This window comes from Podarcis pityusensis (genome assembly GCF_964106645.2).
Source record: "Podarcis pityusensis genome assembly, chromosome: 18".
In the NCBI taxonomy this organism is placed as follows: Eukaryota; Metazoa; Chordata; class Lepidosauria; order Squamata; family Lacertidae; genus Podarcis; species Podarcis pityusensis.
Window position 1 is genome coordinate 12,389,416 of NC_138043.1, and position 18,368 is coordinate 12,407,783.

General features: G+C 51.5%; 1 protein-coding gene across 3 annotated transcripts in view; it reads left to right on the plus strand.

Moving 5' to 3' along the window:
- Positions 1-18,111, plus strand: part of LINGO3 (leucine rich repeat and Ig domain containing 3) — a 48,777-nt gene extending 30,666 nt beyond the window's left edge. For 2 of the 3 annotated variants that reach the window (XM_080988673.1, XM_080988674.1), the window contains exon 2: positions 14,694-18,111. In XM_080988673.1, the coding sequence (XP_080844799.1) occupies positions 14,728-16,551 (1,824 nt within the window). In that variant the 5' untranslated portion in view covers positions 14,694-14,727 and the 3' untranslated portion in view covers positions 16,552-18,111. Of the gene's footprint in view, positions 1-2,674; positions 2,936-14,693 lie in introns of those variants that run through there. The other variant, XM_080988675.1, reaches the window with a different exon arrangement.
- Positions 18,112-18,368: the final 257 nt, after the last annotated feature.

An 18,368-nucleotide genomic window follows, 5' to 3' on the forward strand; every position in this document is an offset into this window, starting at 1 on the left:
GGATGTTTTCCTCACTTTGTAGTCTGTTATTGTGGTCTTGGACCCTCTCATCTCCCCTTGACTTTTGCTCATGGGAGGAGGGAGAAGGAACATGACTTGCTGAGGCTGGCTGGGATGGGAGCGGGGAGACAGCCTCCAAGACTGTGAGCCTCAGTGCCTGTGGCCAAGGATGGCTTGGCTGTTCTTTGGTGGCTCTTTGCCATTCCCCCAAGGAGTCTGCACTCCACTTGGTGTGACGCTGCTTTGGCTTTCTGGGCATCAAAAACACATGCACATGGATATCCACCTTGTGACCTCACACAGCTGAAGTTTCCGGCTTGTTTCTCTACAGTCATGAGGGCTGGGAAATTGGTGAATTTCTAAATGTTCTTTGTGAAATGCAAACGCTGAGTTTCTCAAGGTGCTAAATTCTGGTCCAGGCCCCAGACAAAGCACAGTGGGTGATGACAATAATGGTATTTGTACATTGGACTCTTCCCTGTTCCCAAAGATTCAAGCATGCACGGCTGTGCCTAGGTGGACACTTGCTCCCTGCTCTGCACACGTTGCAAGAGCTGCTTATTCTCTCTGCCGAAGAACCTGCTGGGCTCCCTTCCAATGGTCTCCATTACAAGGAGAGCGTAATGAGGGACCTCTCTGCCTTCCCTCTGTCCTGCCATGTGCCAAGTTCTGGTGTCTGCATAATGGATGAACTGCCGTAACTCTACTCCAGCTTCCGCCATCACCACTTCAGCCAAGAGTTTGTTGGCACACCAAGGTGAGGTGTTGGGAGAGATCCACCCTTCAATTTCTTCCCTTCCAGACTCAGCAGAAACAGAAGGCAACTATTTATCGTAGGACCCCTCCTAGCCACCACTGCCTTGCTCTGAGTTCCTGGTCTCCTATGCACAGTGGGCTTTGTGGGGCGGGGCTCTAGGGGGCAAGTGCTGATGTTTGCAAGGCCACCTCAGGCTGCAGCCAAGCCCAGCATTTCAGGGTTACAAATGAGGGAGCCTTCCCTTGCCTGGCCTTGTCAATCTGTTTCTCCTCCTTGCTGCTGCTTCAGCTAAAGTGCTTGAGATGACAGATCTTTATGATTCATTCCCCTGACCTGCCACTGCTTCTGGTTTTAGTGCTGATCCCTCCTGAAATGTGTCTCTTTAGAAGACGTCACCTACTCTGTGTATATTCATTGCAATAAACTGTTAAATTTCTACTGCTGTAGAGTTCAGATCTAATGTGCAAGCAGCCAGTGTAGCAGATGGCCAGCATCAAGTTGGCAAAGGTGTGTGTGATGGGGAGAGACCTAAGAAGTGCTGCAAGATGACTGCTCTTGAGGGGCCTGTGGCATCCCTTCAAGGAATGTGTCCCACCACATTTGACTGGAAAGGATCATCGACCCATCAGTGGTCCGGACCATATGGGGAGCAGCTGCTGTTTGGGCCTCCCAGGAACTGGGGCTCAATTTCCCATCAAAATGATTTCCCTGGGTTTGTCACAGCATGAGAACAAGGTGCTACAAGGCAGGAGGGATGTCAGACATCCAGAATACAAAGCTGTCTTGTGTGGAGGCCCCTGCCAGGCCAGAGCAGCCCACAGCTACATCCTCGGTGCTTCTGCCCCAGGCACCTGCCATGCTTGGACCCAGCTTCCATGTTTCTGGCAGTAAATGGAGAAAAGTGGTCCAGGATGAGGAAGAAGGAAGAAGCACTGATGTCTGAGCTAAGTTCTGGGTCACCCCAGAGGAATCCTGTGTTTCGCTTTGCACAGCCATGGAACAGCTACATGAAGAAGCAATGGCTCAGTTTTCTTTTCTGAAACAATCTCCAGGCCGTGCCCATTAATTTCAATGGGTCTACTCAGAGTAGGACTAACACTATACATTTAGCATTAAGAGCCTGACAATCGGAATCCCCCGTTCCTTCCACTCCTGACTCCATGAAACTTTCTTATTTTCAGCAGCACAATCTGGAACGTGTATGTTGCGAACCGTTCCTCTTGTTCAACAAGTGGGAGTCGTCCTAACCTACTCCAAAATCACCCGGTAAATCCAGACCGCCCAGCCCCTGCTCACAAACGCAGAGTCCATATTACAGGGGGGGGGGGTGTGACACTTCTGGGGCACAAGAACGTCGGAAGCGCTTACGGGATCAGGCCAAAGAGGGGTCACCTGGTCCAGCATCCTGTTCTCATAGGGGCCAACCAGATGCTCGCAAGGGAATCCCTCCTGTGGTTTCCAGCAAATGGTGTTTGGAAGTTTTGCTGCCTCAAACTGTGGATGTAGGGCAGAGACAACTGTGACAAGAAGCCCTCGATAACCCTCTTTCCCCTCCCTGAATTTATCCATCCAGATTGGTGGCTATCGCTGCCTCCTGTGGGAGGGAGTTAGTGCCAGAGTTTAACTCTGAGCTGCCTGCTCCGCGGGGGGCGTGGCGTGGATCTGTACCGTTCGCCCCTTTGATCTGGCGCCTTTTGCGGAGAGCACAAGACGGGCACGTCGCCTTGCGGGAGCCGAGGAGAGGCACCTGGTTCAGTCCCGCGGGGCGCGCTTCTCTTGCGAGCCCCCCAGCCCCCTCCCGCTGCCCCCGCCGCGCTTCTCCGCCCCCGCCCCTTCTCCTCGCTGTCAGCAGCCGTCTGTGTCTGATTCGAGAGGAGAACGGAGGCGAGGCGAGGCGGCTGCAGCCAGCGACCCCGGACCCGCCTGCAGAAGCAACCCCCTCCGCCGCCCGCCCCGGGGCTACCAGAGGCCCCCCTCGGCGTCGGCTGGGGACAGAGAGCGCGCCTGCTCTTCCCTGCGCGCCGCTGCCCCGTTGGAAGGGCGGCGGAGGAGCGGCAAGCCGGGGTGCGCGCCATGAGCCCCTGCCTTGGGGTTCAGGGGCCAGTGGTGGAACCAGGGAGCGGCCCCCGCCCCAGGGCCTGGCCGCGAACCCCCCGCGGATGCCCGGCAGGAGCTAAGGTGAGCGGATGCGAGGCGGCGGACCCACAGGTGGTGCGGCGCTTTCCCCGGGTTGCTGGGCGCGCTGGTCCGCGTGGGCGCGGGAAGAGGCTGCGCTCCTGGCCGCAGGTCCGAGGCCCGGCTGCTGCCCGCCTCTCGCGGCCGGAGGGAGTTGCGCTGCCGCTGCCGCCGCCGGCGCCCGCCCGCCCGCCCGCAAGGAGCCAGCCACTCGCTGCCCGCCAGGCTCCTCTCTGGCCGGCCTGCCAGCTGGGCTCATCCTCCTTGCCAGCGCAGGCGGCGGGCTCTGCTCCCGGGGGACCTTCCGACGGGGACCCGCAAAGGAGCGCAGCAAAGGGGCACAAGCAAAGGGCACGTCCCGGCGCCGTGGTCGGGCCCTTCGCTCCGCTGCCGCTCGCCTTCGCCTTTCACAACAGCCCCGCAGGGTAGCCCAGGCTGCGAGGTCAACCCAGCGAGAACTCTCCGAGGCTTCTCTCGGGCCCCAGACCAGCCCTCCAGCGCCGCCACGGCCGGTCTCTGGAGTCCGTTGCCAGGCCACGGAGGGCCAGCAGCCAAGCCTGACAAGCGCAGAAGATAGAGGCTGGGGGGGGGGGCACGGCGTTTGGCCCCCTCCCTCCGCCCCGGGATCAGGAGCAGCCTGGCCGAAGGCAGGCGGACCATCCCCCTCTTTTAGCTTTTAATCAGCGGAGGCTTTGCAAAGAATCCCCGCCGCCCGCAAAGCCCCTTCCCAGAGCAGCCGGCCTCCTAATTCAATTCCCTCGCCTTGTTTAGCCGTAATGTGAGCTGCGGAATGTCCTACCCAAAGAAAGGGGGACGCGGTTGCTTTTTCCATTAAATATGACCCAGGGAGGTATTTGTGGTGTGTCAAAAAGAAGGCTAAGGAGACAGAGAGGGAGTGGAGGGAGCTAGAGACAGGACGCCCCCGAAGAGTTGGAGCTGTCAATGGGGTGCTGCCTCATTGTGTGCATGAGAGGAGGAGGCAGCTGGAGGGGACAGGAGGGAGCCCAAGGGCCTGGTTGGGGCTCTGCTCTGAGGCTTCCCAGTGGGGAAAGGAGCAGACTTGAGCGCTTGGACAAAGGAAAGTTTGCTGCTCCAGGAAGCAGCCTGGCTCCATCTCCCTGCTTCTGGTTTTCTTTTTCACTGCTTTGCTCAGCTGTATGACAAATGGAACAAATAAGCTAAATACTTTTTAATGGGACCCGAGGGCACCATTAAGAAGAGTGTGTGTTACAGTGACAGAGGAGGAATTTGAGAAGGAAACTGCTAGCAATATAAAACCAAATAATTAAAAGAAACATTAAATACATAAGAAGCAACAGTACTCTAAAATGGCAGCGGAGGAGGAGCTGCAGGGGAAGCAAAGCAAATTCCGTACATAGAATCATTGAGTTGGAAGAGACCACAAGGGCCATCAAGTCCAACCCCCTGCCAAGCAGGAAACACCATCAGAGCACTCCTGACATATGGTTGTCAAGCCTCTGCTTAAAGACCTCCAAAGAAGGAGACTCCACCACACTCCTTGGCAGCAAATTCCACTGTCAAACAGCTCTTACTGTCAGGAAGTTCTTCCTAATGTTTAGGTGGAATCTTCTTTCTTGTAGTTTGGATCCATTGCTCCGTGTCCGCTTCTCTGGAGCAGCAGAAAACAACCTTTCTCCCTCCTCTATGTGACATCCTTTTATATATTTGAACATGGCTATCATATCACCCCTTAACCTCCTCTTCTCCAGGCTAAACATGCCCAGTTCCCTTAGCTGTTCCTCATAAGGCATCGTTTCCAGGCCTTTGACCATTTTGGTTGCCCTCCTCTGGACCCGTTCCAGTTTGTCAGTGTCCTTCTTGAACTGTGGTGCCCAGAACTGGACACAGTACTCCAGGTGAGGTCTGACCAGAGCAGAATACAGTGGCACTATTACTTCCCTTGATCTAGATGCTATACTCCTATTGATGCAGCCCAGAATTGCATTGGCTTTTTTAGCTGCCGTGTCACACTGTTGGCTCATGTCAAGTTTGTGGTCAACCAAGACTCCTAGATCCTTTTCACATGTACTGCTCTCAAGCCAGGTGTCCCCCATCTTGTATTTGTGCCTCTCCTTTTTTTTGCCCAAGTGCAATACTTTACATTTCTCCCTGTTAAAATTCATCTTATTTGTTTTGGCCCAGTTCTCTAATCTGTCAAGGTCGTTTTGAAGTGTGATCCTGTCCTCTGGGGTGTTAGCCACCCCTCCCAGTTTGGTGTCATCTGCAAATTTGATCAGGATGCCCTTGAGTCCATCATCCAAGTCGTTGATAAAGATGTTGAATAAGACCGGGCCCAAGACAGAACCCTGTGGCACCCCACTAGTCACTCTTCTCCAGGATGAAGAGGAACCATTGATGAGCACCCTTTGGGTTCGGTCAGTCAGCCAGTTACAAATCCACTGAGTGGTAGCATAGTCAAGACCGCATTTTACCAGCTTCTTTACAAGAATATCATGGGGCACCTTGTCAAATGCCTTGCTGAAATCAAGGTAGGCTACATCCACTGCGTTCCCTTCATCTACCAGGCTTGTAATTCTGTCAAAAAACGAGATCAGGTTAGTCTGACATGACTTATTTTTCAGAAATCCATGCTGACTATTGGTGATCACAGCATTCCTTTCTAGGTGCTCACAGACTGTTTGCTTAATGATCTGCTCCAGAATCTTCCCTGGTATTGATGTCAGACTGACTGGGCGGTAATTACCTGGGTCCTCTCTTTTCCCCTTTTTGAAAATAGGGACAACATTTGCCCTCCTCCAGTCTGCCGGGACCTCGCCTGTTCTCCAGGAATTCTCAAAGATGACTGCCAGTGGTTCTGAGATCACATCTGCCAGTTCTTTTAAAACTCTTGGATGCAGTTCATCTGGCCCTGGAGACTTGAATACATCTAAACTAGCCAAGTATTCTTGTACTATCTCCTTAGTTATTCTGGGCTGTGTTTCCTTTGCTGAATCATTTGCTCCAAATTCTTCAGGTCGGGCATTGTTTTCTTTATCGGAGAAGACTGAGGCAAAGAAGGCATTGAGGAGTTCAGCCCTTTCTGTGTCCCCTGTTTGCATTTCACCATCTTCTCCTCTGAGTGACCCCACTGTTTCTTTGTTCTTCCTTTTGCTACGAACATACCCATAAAAGCCTTTTTTGTTGCTTTTAACCTCTCTAGCAAGCCTGAGTTCATTCTGTGCTTTAGCTTTTCTGACTTTGTGTCTACACGTGCTGGCTATTTGTTTGAATTCCTCTTTGGTGGTTTCCCCCCTTTTCCATTTTTTGTACACATCCTTTTTTAATCTTAACTCAGTTAAAAGTTCTTTAGATAGCCACCCTGGCTTCTTTAGGCACCTTCCATGTTTCCGTCTCATTGGTATTGCCTGACGTTGTGCTTTTATTATCTCCCTCTTAACAAACTCCCAGCCATCATGAGCTCCCTTTCCTTTTAGTATTACTGTCCATGGGATCTCACCCAGCACTTCCCTAAGTTTTATGAAGTCGGCTTTCTTAAAGTCAAGAAATTGAGTCCTAGTATGCTTGGCTGCTCCTTTCCGCTGTATAGTAAACTTCAGAAGAGCATGATCACTCGCGCCTAATGATCCTTCCACTTCTACCCCACTAACCAGGTCATCAACATTGGTTAGGACCAGATCTAAAATGGCTGTTCCTCTTGTTGCTTCTCCCACTTTCTGGACAATGAAGTTGTCTGCAAGGCCAGTGAGGAATCTGTTTGACCTTATGCTCTTGGCTGAGTTTGACATCCAACAAATATCCGGGTAATTGAAGTCCCCCATTACTACTATCTCCCTTCCTTTTGCATGCTTGGCCATCTGTTCCAGGAAGGCATCATCTATGTCTTCCGTTTGGCTTGGGGATCTATAGTAAACTCCCACAATGAGGTCACTGTTATTCTTCTCTCCCTTAATTTTGATCCAAATGCTCTCACTTTGGCTTTGAGGTTCTAAATCTTGGATCTCTTCACAGGTATACACATCCCTGACATATAACGCCACTCCTCCTCCTTTCTTGTCTGGTCTGTTTCTCTGAAATAGATTGTATCCCTCGATTATTACATTCCAATCGTGGGACTTATCCCACCAGGTTTCAGTGATGCCTATTATGTCATATTTAGTTTGCTGTACCAAGAGCTCAAGCTCATCTTGTTTATTTCCCATGCTTTGCGCATTAGTGTACAGACATTGAAGTCCATTAATCATTCCCCCGTGTCTCTTATTTAAGGATTTTTTCCTCCCACCACTAGGTCTGCGTGCTGTTTGTTCCATTTGGTCTATGACATTTGGATGATCATCTTCATCAATTGATAGACTCCTACCTTCAGGAGCACTGTCTCCCTCCCCCACATTAGTCAGTTTAAAGCCCTCCTGATGAGGTTTCTGAGATTTTTGGCAAAAACATTTCTCCCAACCGTTGTGAGGTGCAGCCCATCGCTTGCCAGAAGTCCATCTTCAAGAAACTGCAGTCCGTGATCTAAGAATCCAAACCGTTCCTGTTTACACCATTTGCGAAGCCAGCTGTTCACTTCCACTATTTTCCCCTCTCTCCCTGGGCCACGTCGTTCAACTGGGAGGACAGATGAGATGACAATTTGTGCATTTAATTGCTTCAATTTCCTGCCCAGAGCCTCGTAGTCTCTTTTGATCTTCTGGAGGCTATTGCTTGCAGTGTCATTGGTTCCCACATGAACCAAGAGGAAGGGGTATTTGTCAGTGGGTTTTTGTATTTGTCAGAGCCTTGGGGAGGGGGACACTATTGCCTTGCAAGGCTTGCAGTGAATGAAGTGAACCTCCCAGAGTTCACACCCACCATTTTCCAGAGGGGTAGTCATGTTGGTCTATTGCAGCAAAAGCACCAGGAGCCACGGAGGCTCCCTCCCAACCATGGGGCCATGGGGCACCTGCAGGGCCCCCCACCCCAGTCTCAGCACCCCCTGCACATCCTCAGCGCTGACCAGATAAGCCAGAGCAATGCTGACATTTCCACACCAGTACCTGAAAGACCAACCAGTTTAACAAATCAGCTTTTGGCGGGGGATGAAGGTTTTCTGACAGCTGGCAAGTATTTGTTTCATACATTTATTTACTGCAAATAAATGTAAAATACTTGGGAGTGCAAAGGATTCCAGGGTGTATACACATAGGTGTAGCATGAAGGAAGAAATTAAAAGGAACTGACATACAAAAAAAAACAATCTATCCCCATTCACAAACCATCTAGCTAATTAACATCCAAAAACTGGAATAAAACCTGCTATCCTGATTCAGGCAGCGGATGATAGGACTTCAGTCTTGCAATTCAAGCCCCTGAAGTGATGCCCTTCCAAAGCTTTGCTGGTCTTTCAGGAGTCAAGGCAAAACTCTTGCCTGACTCAGCCTGCCCCCAAGGGCTGCTCATCATGAACATCTCTGGGCTGCTCCAAACTGCTTGGCATAATGCTAGCTGGTTCTGGTCCTGCAAAGACTTGACTCCGGGTAGGAGGAGGAGGAGCCCCCTGCCATCCCTCAGCCTGTGAGGGGAACATGGAAGGGGAAATGGAGACCAGAATAGCATCATCCAGTGACAGAAAGTATATCTGGTTTTTCAGAAGCGTTTCTTCAGGTGGGCGTCAGCTTGACAGGCTCAGTGTGGCAGGGAAGGAAGGAAGGAAAAGAAAGGGGATGCTTGTTTGGCAGCAGACCCAGGGCCTCTTCCCTGTACCTGCTGCCACAAACTGCCGAGAGAGGAGATGTGGTGGCAGGACCCATGCTCTGTGAGAGGGGGCAATATTTACAATATTTACAATATTTCTTATGCTGTTACAGAGCTTCTCTAAATGCCACTAGCGTTATTCCATTATCACTTATACATTCCCAGTATTCAACTAATTTTCCCCAGTCCTCGATGAACTTTTGATCTCGTAGATATCTGATCTTCCCAGTCAGTTTATCAAGTTCTGCGTAGTCTATCAGCTTCATTCTCCACTCCTCCAACGTTGGTATTTGTTCTTGTTTCCATTTCTGGGCCAGTAATATTCTTGCCGCGGGCCTCCTACTTCTTTGAGTCACGTTTCTCCATATATCTGGCTCCTGTGTTGGTGAACTAGCCTCCTTCTCAGGGGAGTCCCCTGTCTCCTCCTTGGTGGAGACGGTGTGCTCTGTTGCTTCCAAGAAGAGCTCCAGCTCTCTAATTCTTTGGAGCGTAGCTACACGTTCCTCCAGTTGCTGGACTTTGTCTTCTAAGAGGGCAATCAACATGCAATTGCTGCAGGTAAAGCTGCCTGCAACCTTTGGCAAGATGGCAAACATTGCGCAGGAACCGCAGGCGACTGCAGCTGTTCCCTCCCCCTCCATCTTGAGAACGTGTCGTTGGGGGTGGCTACAGTGGTCCTCCATCATAAAAAGCGTGAAGACAGGACAAATACCCCCCCCCCAAAAAAACCCCTAGGTCTCCCCCAACAAACGTTTGAGACTAGCTCCCCTAAATCTAAAAGATGGATCAAACATCCATCTTTGATTCAAGAGACGGGGGGGGGGGGTGTCTCCACAAATGCAGCACCCGGGTCCCAGATGGTGGCCACAGGAATAATGCCAGGAACCATCACTGCTTGCCCAAGGGGCTTTTGATGCTTGCAAGGTCCTCCAGAACCCAAATCATAGTGCGAGAGGCAAGACCCTTCGCGTCCCAGAACTCCAAGGGGGGGGGGCAATGAAAGCAACAGCTTCCAGTCTCAGCCAAGAATGTGAGAGTCCCTGGCTAGGAGTTGAAGGGGTGATCAAAGGGTGACTTTCTAGAACTTGAGCCCACTTTTGTTTCCTTCCAGCAAAGATCCAGGGGGCACAACCCCCCCCATCATTCACTTGCTGGATAAAGGCCTGCATTACCAGGTGCTATGAGGGCCCGGGGGGTGCGCTCCTTCAGGCACCACAGCCCATTCCACCTGGAGTGCAGCCCCCTTGGCAGCATTTGGGACCTGAGCCCCTCTGGATGACAAATGCAGGATGCCTTCCTGGTCCTCACTCTCCACCTTTAGGATAGACGAGGGCTTCAACAGGGAGGGAATCCCAGGGAGGGAGGGCTCACAGAGGCTCGCTCCAGATCTGGGAACTGCTGAGCCACATCCTCTTCCTCCACTTAAGCCTAGCCTATCAAGCTAGCTGACATTCACCCTGCCTTGGAAAGGGTGGACCCACCTTGGGATTCCTTCCAGGAAGTCAGCAAAATGTAAGCACAAGGCTGCACTTAAGAAGCAGGAAGGACATCTGTACCTAGTGGGGGGTTCGCTTTGTTTTTGCGACAGAAAATTTTGCTTAGGTGCATTCCCTTGCTTTCTCCCTCCCTGCTCCTCCCCCACCAGATACTTGGTCAGATAAAAGGCAGAAGAGCCTGTGGGGCTGAGAAGCCTCCCCAACTGCCCCCCCCCCCGCTCAAATTCCAGCCCCTCTTCCTGCTGGGCAGGAAGCCCCTAAGGGCCTTTTCTTGCCTGGACACCAAGAGAAATGTTAATATGAATTAAAAGGCAGAAAAGCACATTCTGTTGGAAGCAAAGTGTTGTTGACCCCGGAGGACCAATTCTCTTGAACATATTACATGCTTGGAGAGCTCAAAACCAAGAGTAGAACAGATGAGCAGGCTGTGGGTGAGGAGAAGGAGGAGGAAATGAGGTTGGGGGGGGGATTTCCCTATTACCAGAAAAGCAAATAGACACCTCCTTTGTTCAAGAATAATGCTTTGCCTTTGGGGATCCTTCGATTTGAGTCCTTCTGAGGCGGCCCCTGGGATCATCTTCGCTGTCTGGCAAAGTACGCAAGGCAGTCACTGAGGATGTGTCCACAAAACAAATTGAATCTGCCTTTGAACCTGTTCTGACTGCCATGGCTCCTAACCAAAGAAGTGGCTGTTCTGCAAAAGGGCAGCTAAGTACGGTACTCTGATGGGAGGACTGTGCTAATGACACCCCTTCCTGCAATTCCTCTTTAAAGCATCTCCAGAGCATTAGTTTCATGGGACAGCAGCCAACCTCAATTCAAATGCAGATCCAGGATCCTTTCATTGGCCATAATGACCTGGGCATGTATGTTTGTTGTCCCATTGTTGTTGTTTAGTTGTATCTGACTCTTCATGACCCCATGGACCAGAGCACGCCAGGCACTCCTCTCATCTACTGCCTCCTGCAGTTTGGTCAAACTCATGCTGGTAGCTTCGAGAACACTATCCAACCATCTCATCCTCTGTCGTCCCCTTCTCCTTGTGCTCTCCATTTTTCCCAACATCAGGGTCTTTTCCAGGGAATCTTCTCTTCTCATGAGGTGGCCAAAGTATTGGAGTCTCAGCTTCATGATCTGTCCTTCCAGTGAGCACTCAGGGCTGATTTCCTTAAGAATGGATAGGTTTGATCTTCTTGCAGTCCATGGGACTCTCAAGAGTCTCCTCCAGCACCATAATTCAAAAGCATCAATTCTTTGGTGATCAGCCTTCTTTATGGTCCAGCTCTCACTTCCATATATCACTACTGGGAAAACCATAGCTTTAACTAAACGGACCTTTGTCGGCAAGGTGATGTCTCTGCTTTTTAAGATGCTGTCTAGGTTTGTCATTGCTTTTCTCCCAAGAAGCAGGCGTCTTTTAATTTCGTGGCTGCTGTCACCATCTGCAGTGATCATGGAGCCCAAGAAAGTAAAATCTCTCACTGCCTCCATTTCTTCCCCTTCTATTTGCCAGGAGGTGATGGGACCAGAAATGCACTGTTTGTGGCAACTACCCTGGTTGGAGCTCAGAAAATTAGTCATAAGATTTATTTTAAAGACTAATATTCATGGCTCTAGCAGCCAAATCATCTGCAGAGGAATTTTCCAGCTGCCAGTCTGTATTTGCAACACTTTTTACCATTCCTAGGAAAACACAGTTGTGTGGGGTGGTAGAGGAAGATTTGGCAGCTTAAATGCAGGCAATGAAGGAAAGAGAAAGATATTGTGAGTCGTTAACAACCCCCCACACTGTCTGACAACAACTAAGGCCCAAGTGCACAACACCAAGCTCTTCCCCACCATCCTTCAGCCACATCAGAGGGTAGAGGCAGGAAGCCAGTCACCTTGGGGCAAGTGCATAGCATCTAGTTGCTCCTGGCCCTTGACACACACACCCCGTCTCGTGTTCCTGGGCTCTTCTTGACCCCCCCCCCCTTAGAAGTCTCTCCCATCTCTGATGCTCTTGCTGGGAGATCTCCAATTAAACTTTTTATTGCATTAGCCATAGGCCATGGCATCATTCAGAAGGAGAACGAAACACACACACACACACACCAATAACCATAAAAATATTCGGGCACTGATATACAATAAAACCATGGTCATGGCTACTAAAATTATTTGTTGCATTAAATGGAATAGAATAGCAGAAGATTCTCAGCTAAGATGTGCCAAATTAAATATCCGAATCCCCTTTGCAGTTGATCACTATTGTGTCTAGTTCCTTCCTCCTGATCTTCTTAGCTGCCAGCACATAAAGTGCTGCTTTATAAGTAACAAAGTCGTTGGTGTCACTCAGCAGCCATTTCACCCTTTCCAACCTATTCAAATGTCTTCCATTCGTAAACAGGTTTTATAAATCAGTCTCTTGGGTCTATGTATAACGGGCACTGCAATAAATAATGGCACAGGTCCTCGACGCAGGGTTGTCCATATGGATAGAATCTCTCTTCATAATGTACTTTGCCGTACCACCCATCCAACACCACCAAGGGCATCGATTGGAATCGTAGTTCTGTAAAAGCGATTCTTAGTACACCAAGTGGGAACTTTGTCAGGTATCTGGCTCAGGCATGCTCGGTTTTGATAAGTGGAAACCATGGTGAGCTCTTGGTAGAAGCAATCATGGTTAGATTGCTTTCTGCATCGGACCTAAGGAGACAGTCTCTTAAGTGCCTCTTATCCATCTTCGTGGTCACCTGAAGATTTGTAATTGATATTGGGACAAGAGGCATTGGATGCCAACCTTCCAGCATTTGGTCTGTTCCCGTCCTGTGTAAGACATAGCGGGGAATCTCTCCTCTGAAAGAGACTGAAGTCTTTTCACATAATTTAGGCAAATTTAGGCAATTCTAGCCTGTATTGTTGTCACGTCAGCTTCAGCACGAAGAAGAGCAGCAGCTGGGGTCCCGTTGGGGAGTGAGAACACTTTCTTGAGGAATTCGTTATGCACTATTTCTAAGGCTTTGTTAGCCTTTAGGTCCATGCCCCATATCGCTACTCCATGGAGCATCTGGGAAACCACTTTGCTGGCAAAATTTTCAGCACAGGTTCTAGTAACTGGCCACAAGCTTTCTGCGCTTTGAGTTTTGTAGCCTCAATGTGCCCCTTCCACAATAGCGTCTCAGTGAAGAGAACTCCCAGATATCTGAAGGAGTGTGTTTGCTCCAGATCCTGCTGATCCATCATATCATTTATGTAAAAGTTGAAGAGTGTGGGAGCCAATATGCAGTGCTGGGAGATCAGTTCCTGTCCTTTGATTTTACATTAGAGGACCACTGAGGAAGAGAGAGACTTTTCTAGGTTAACTCAGTGAGATTCTTTGGGAAGGGGTCCTCCCTTCTGCCACCCGGACTGCACTTGAGTCAGAACCACCTGAGTCCCCTCTGCTTCCCACCCTCAAGACCTCAGTGTACACTAAGTTATTATATAAGAAAGGGAGGAGGAAATTAAATGGCTGCAAAACAAATTCCTGCTTCTCTTCCCCTCCCTGAAAAGGGAAGAAAAAATGAGTCCAATTTATTTTTAGCTGCCTAAAGAGGGGGCTTTGCAGTATTATTCCTCAAGGGTGAGCTGCTGCTGCTGCTGCTGCTGCTGCTATAAATCCATAATCTACAAAGAATGGATTCTGCAATCACCAGTTTTTTAAATGTGAAATCTGCCAAGGATATTTTGTGATCTGCAGGAAAAGGAAAATCCTCTTTGCTACATGTAAACGTGCAAGTGCTTGGTTGTGTTCTGGAGAGGGGGCAAGATGGGGGGGGGCTCTTCAACACGCAGGTGGGCATCCCAATTATGGTGTCTCTCTCTCTCTCTCACACACACACCTGCAAAGTCTTTGCTTCTTCCAGAAGAGCAAAGCCAGCATCGTACAGCGGCTGTGTGTGTAAGCTAGGTTGCTTGTACAGGGCACAAGCAAAGGAAAGGAGGGTCTCTGCCCCAAGGCACCTCCCATCTTCTCTGCTCTGCCTGTGGGGAGAGTGGCTGTCACCCCAAGGCCATGGCACACCCATATGCAAAGGGACTTGCAGAACAGGGCAAGGGCAGCTCCCCTCTCGAGAGCCCGGGGGTGGGGTGGCTTCTTCCTCAAAGGAAGTGAAACTGGTAGGCTAAAGAAGGCTCTTCTCTTCTCGCCTGGGCCTCATGCGCACTTTAGTTTTAATGATTCGTATTACTCAGCTTGGTCTCATCCCCACCAACTCACCTGCCTTTCCTTGCTCCTCCATGGCCTGTTTGCTGCTATGTGTCTCAGTAGCCAAGGGGGGCAGAGGGGCAACTGCCCCCTAGATCAAGTGAAACAAAAGAAATATTTCACTGCCCAATCCCATTGGTTCTGCCACCCACCAGAAAAGTCCTGCCCCACCTAAGTAAGTCCTGCCTCCCATAACAAAAATCCTGGCTATGCCAATGGCCTTGGTGCAGCTGCCGGGGGGGGGCAGGGGCTCCCATGGCAGAGGCCTGCCAGAGCAGCTGCATCTATGTCTGTAACTCCCTCCTCTCCCTCTCTCTTGCAGGTGTGTGGGAAGGTGGTAGGATGCCCGTAGGACCATGCACTGCACCATGACATGCTGCTGCTGTTTTCTGGTTTTGGTTTTTCACTGTGTCCTCCTGAGTACAGCCTCAGTGGCGGCTTGCCCAGCACGCTGTGACTGCATCCCCCAGATCAAGTCCGTCAGCTGCCACCGCAAGCGCCTCACCGCAATCCCTGAGGGGATTCCCACGGAGACCAAGATCTTGGAGCTTAACAAGAACCGCATCCGCTGCCTGAACTCGGGGGACCTGTCCCCATTTCCACTATTGGAGGAGCTGGACTTCAGTGAGAACATCATTGCCAGTGTAGAGCCGGGTGCCTTCAGCAACCTCCTGAACCTGCAGGTCTTGCGCCTTCGTGGCAACCAGCTCAAGCTGCTCTCCCCGGGCGTCTTCACCAAGCTCTCCAACCTCACCGTCCTGGACATCAGCGAGAACAAGATTGTCATCCTCCTGGACTACACATTTCAAGACCTGAGGAGCCTCAGGATCCTGGACCTTGGGGACAATGACCTGGTTTATGTCTCTCGGAAGGCCTTCTCCGGCCTCCTGGGCCTACAGCAGCTGACAATAGAAAAATGCAACCTGACAGACATCTCCGCAGAGTCGCTCTCTCGCCTCCAGAACCTACAGGCCCTCCGGCTCAGGCACCTGAGCATTGCCACAGTGGAAGACCAAAACTTCAAAAAGCTTTGCAACCTCTGGCAGCTAGAAATTGACAACTGGCCATTCCTGGAGGACATATCACCAAATGGCTTCCAAGGACTCAACCTCACCTCACTCTCAATCACGTACACAAACATCACTGCTGTCCCAACAGCTGCCTTGAGGAACCTGGGGCATCTAATGTACCTGAACCTCTCCTACAACCCCATCAGCACAGTCCCCAAGGGCGCCTTCCGGGACCTCATCCGGCTCAGAGAGCTCCACATGGTGGGTGCCTTGTTGGCCTTGGTAGAGCCCCAGGCGCTGTATGGCTTGAGGCAAATCCGCCTTCTCAATCTCTCCAACAATTTCTTGTCCACTTTGGAGGAAAGCAGCTTCCACTCTGTCAACACTCTGGAGACACTCAGGGTGGACCGGAACCCCTTAGTCTGCGACTGCCGCCTCCTCTGGATCCTCCAGCGCCGAAAGACACTCAACTTCAACGGCCAACCGCCAATGTGTTCCTCACCACCCGAGATCCAGGGTGACGCCCTGCGCGACTTCCCAGACTCTGTGCTCTTTGAGTACTTCACCTGCCAAAAGCCAAAAATCAGGGACCGGAAGCTCCAGCACATCACTGCTTACGAAGGGCAGGCTGTGTCCTTCCTGTGCCAGGCGGACGGAGAGCCCACCCCCTCCATCGTCTGGGTTTCTCCTCAGCATCGGATGATCACTACCAGGAGCACTGGGCGAGTTGCCGTCTTGCCCAGTGGGACGCTGGAGATCCGCTACACACAAGTCCAAGACAGTGGGACCTACATCTGCATCGCCAGCAATGCCGGTGGCAACGACACATACTTTGCCACGCTGACCATCAAGGGGCACTTGGCCAACGGAGCCCTTTATGCAAACCGGACCCTGCACCTCAGTGACTTCAACGACACTTTGCACAACAGCACACAGGTCTTCTTGAAGTTCACACTTGACCTCAAGACTATCCTGGTGTCCACTGCCATGGGGTGCATCACCTTCCTGGGTGTGGTGCTCTTCTGCTTCCTCCTCCTCTTTGTCTGGAGTCGAGGCCGTGGGCAGCACAAGAACCACTTCTCTGTGGAGTACTCTTTCCGCAAGGTGGACGGCCCAACCACAGCGGCTGGGCAAGGGGGCGCCAGGAAGTTCAACATGAAGATGATCTGAACTGCTGGCAGGCTGGGAGGGGGGCCCTGCTGGGAACACCCGCAAGGCGAACCAAGTGGGCTGTGGGTGCTGCTGCCCCTCCTCTGCCATCAGTTCAGTTCAACTTCAAGGGCTTAGACCAGGCAAGCAGTGACCGTGCTGAGGGACCTCTGTCACACCACACTTGCCAAGGGTGCCATGAACCTAGTGGCAGCATTGCCCATCGTGGCTGGCCCAGTGCCAGCACCCAGCAAGGTGGGGGAGACCCTGGCACCCTGGCAGAGCCTGCTGCTGCCACCAGAGCCTCCTGATGCGGCTCGGCCAGGTGGTAGCAGCACCGGACAGAGCTCCAGCTCGCCTGGAAAGCACCAAGTGGCCACCTAGCACCGCCCTGGTCCTGATGCTCGCACGTGGATGGGAGCGGCATCATTAGCAGGGTGGGTTTGGTTAGCACCATCCACATGCCGAGTGAGCTGGGAGCTCCTCCACTCAGTGCCACAGCCTGCACTGTTCACTGGCAGGCACTGCACTGCATGCGACTTCCCCCGGGCTGAAGGGCAGCCCTGGCCAGGGGCTTCTGCCTCTCTCTTTTTCTCCCTGTCTCTGGGCTTCTATCCCCCATGGACAACGTGCTCCACGCAAACAACACAGGGGGCTGTTCAGGTCTTTTTGCTGTAGCTGACTTTTGTCCTTTTTCTCATCAACTATGCATCTTTCAAGTAACGGGAGCATTACTCTTGGGCTTTAAAGAACCTCGCCTCTCTCTCATTTTTCTAAGTGATATATTTGGAAATCTCTGTTGAGCTGAGTGCTTGTTTTTAAACCATTTATATGCACGCCTAACAGGCATCTTCCTGTGCGGCTGAGGACTCCCTGTGCAGGGAGGGAAGAGGGAGACCAACCCACCTTTGCCCGCCAGACCAGAGCCAGCAAGGTGGAGGCTATGCTGGGGGAGATGCAGTGCCTTGTAAGAACCCTGTCTAACATTTTTAATAATAATGAGGAGTATGTTGGCAGACAACTGCCCTCTGTGCCGAGACCCTCCTCAACAAAGCAATAACCTGCTTCTTCCACTTGGCTGGCTAGGATAGGGCCCAGTACACGGACCCAAAAAGGCTGAGCTCCTGCACTGTCCTGCACTCTCCCCAAGGGAGAGCCAAGCTTTGAGTGTGTAGATGAGAGAGAGAGAGAGAGAGAGAGAGAGATGTAAAGTGAAATGTAGGCTGCCCTCTTCTTTTCATTGAATAAGGCTAGAAGCCACTTGGAGGAGTGTTAGCTGGTTTCATAGGCGCCGACTCCATGGGGCCTGAGGGGGCCCGAGCCCCCTCAAAAATTCGTTTGGGGGGGCTCCGCCCCCCCAATAATCTCGGGCGCCCCTCCAGCAGAGCGCCATCGCCGCCCCTCCCCCAGCCCAAAATGCACAGGGTCGGGCTGCATGCCTCCTGCCCTCCCTCCCGAGCAAAAGCTCCACCCAATTTCCTTCGGAGCTGATTAATAGGCGCAGCACGCTCTCCCCTATTCGCTCACGAGGAGGCGGCACCACTTTATTTGCATATTCATGAGCTTATTTATTATTCATGAGCTTTCATTTATTATTCATTATTTATTATTCATGGGCTCCCCCAATATTTTTTATAAGTCGGCGCCCCTGGCTGGTTTAGTGGGGGAAGGTACACTCTGGACAGAAAGAATCCATTGCCACCTTTGAGCCCCACCAAGGGCCCCACTACAAGTCCTGGTGGCTTGAGGTGGACTCTGAGGAAGGCCAAGGGTGGCTGGACCAAGGCCAAGGCAGAGCAAGGGGTTGAGCTGCCCCAGTTAGGGATGTGTACAAAGTG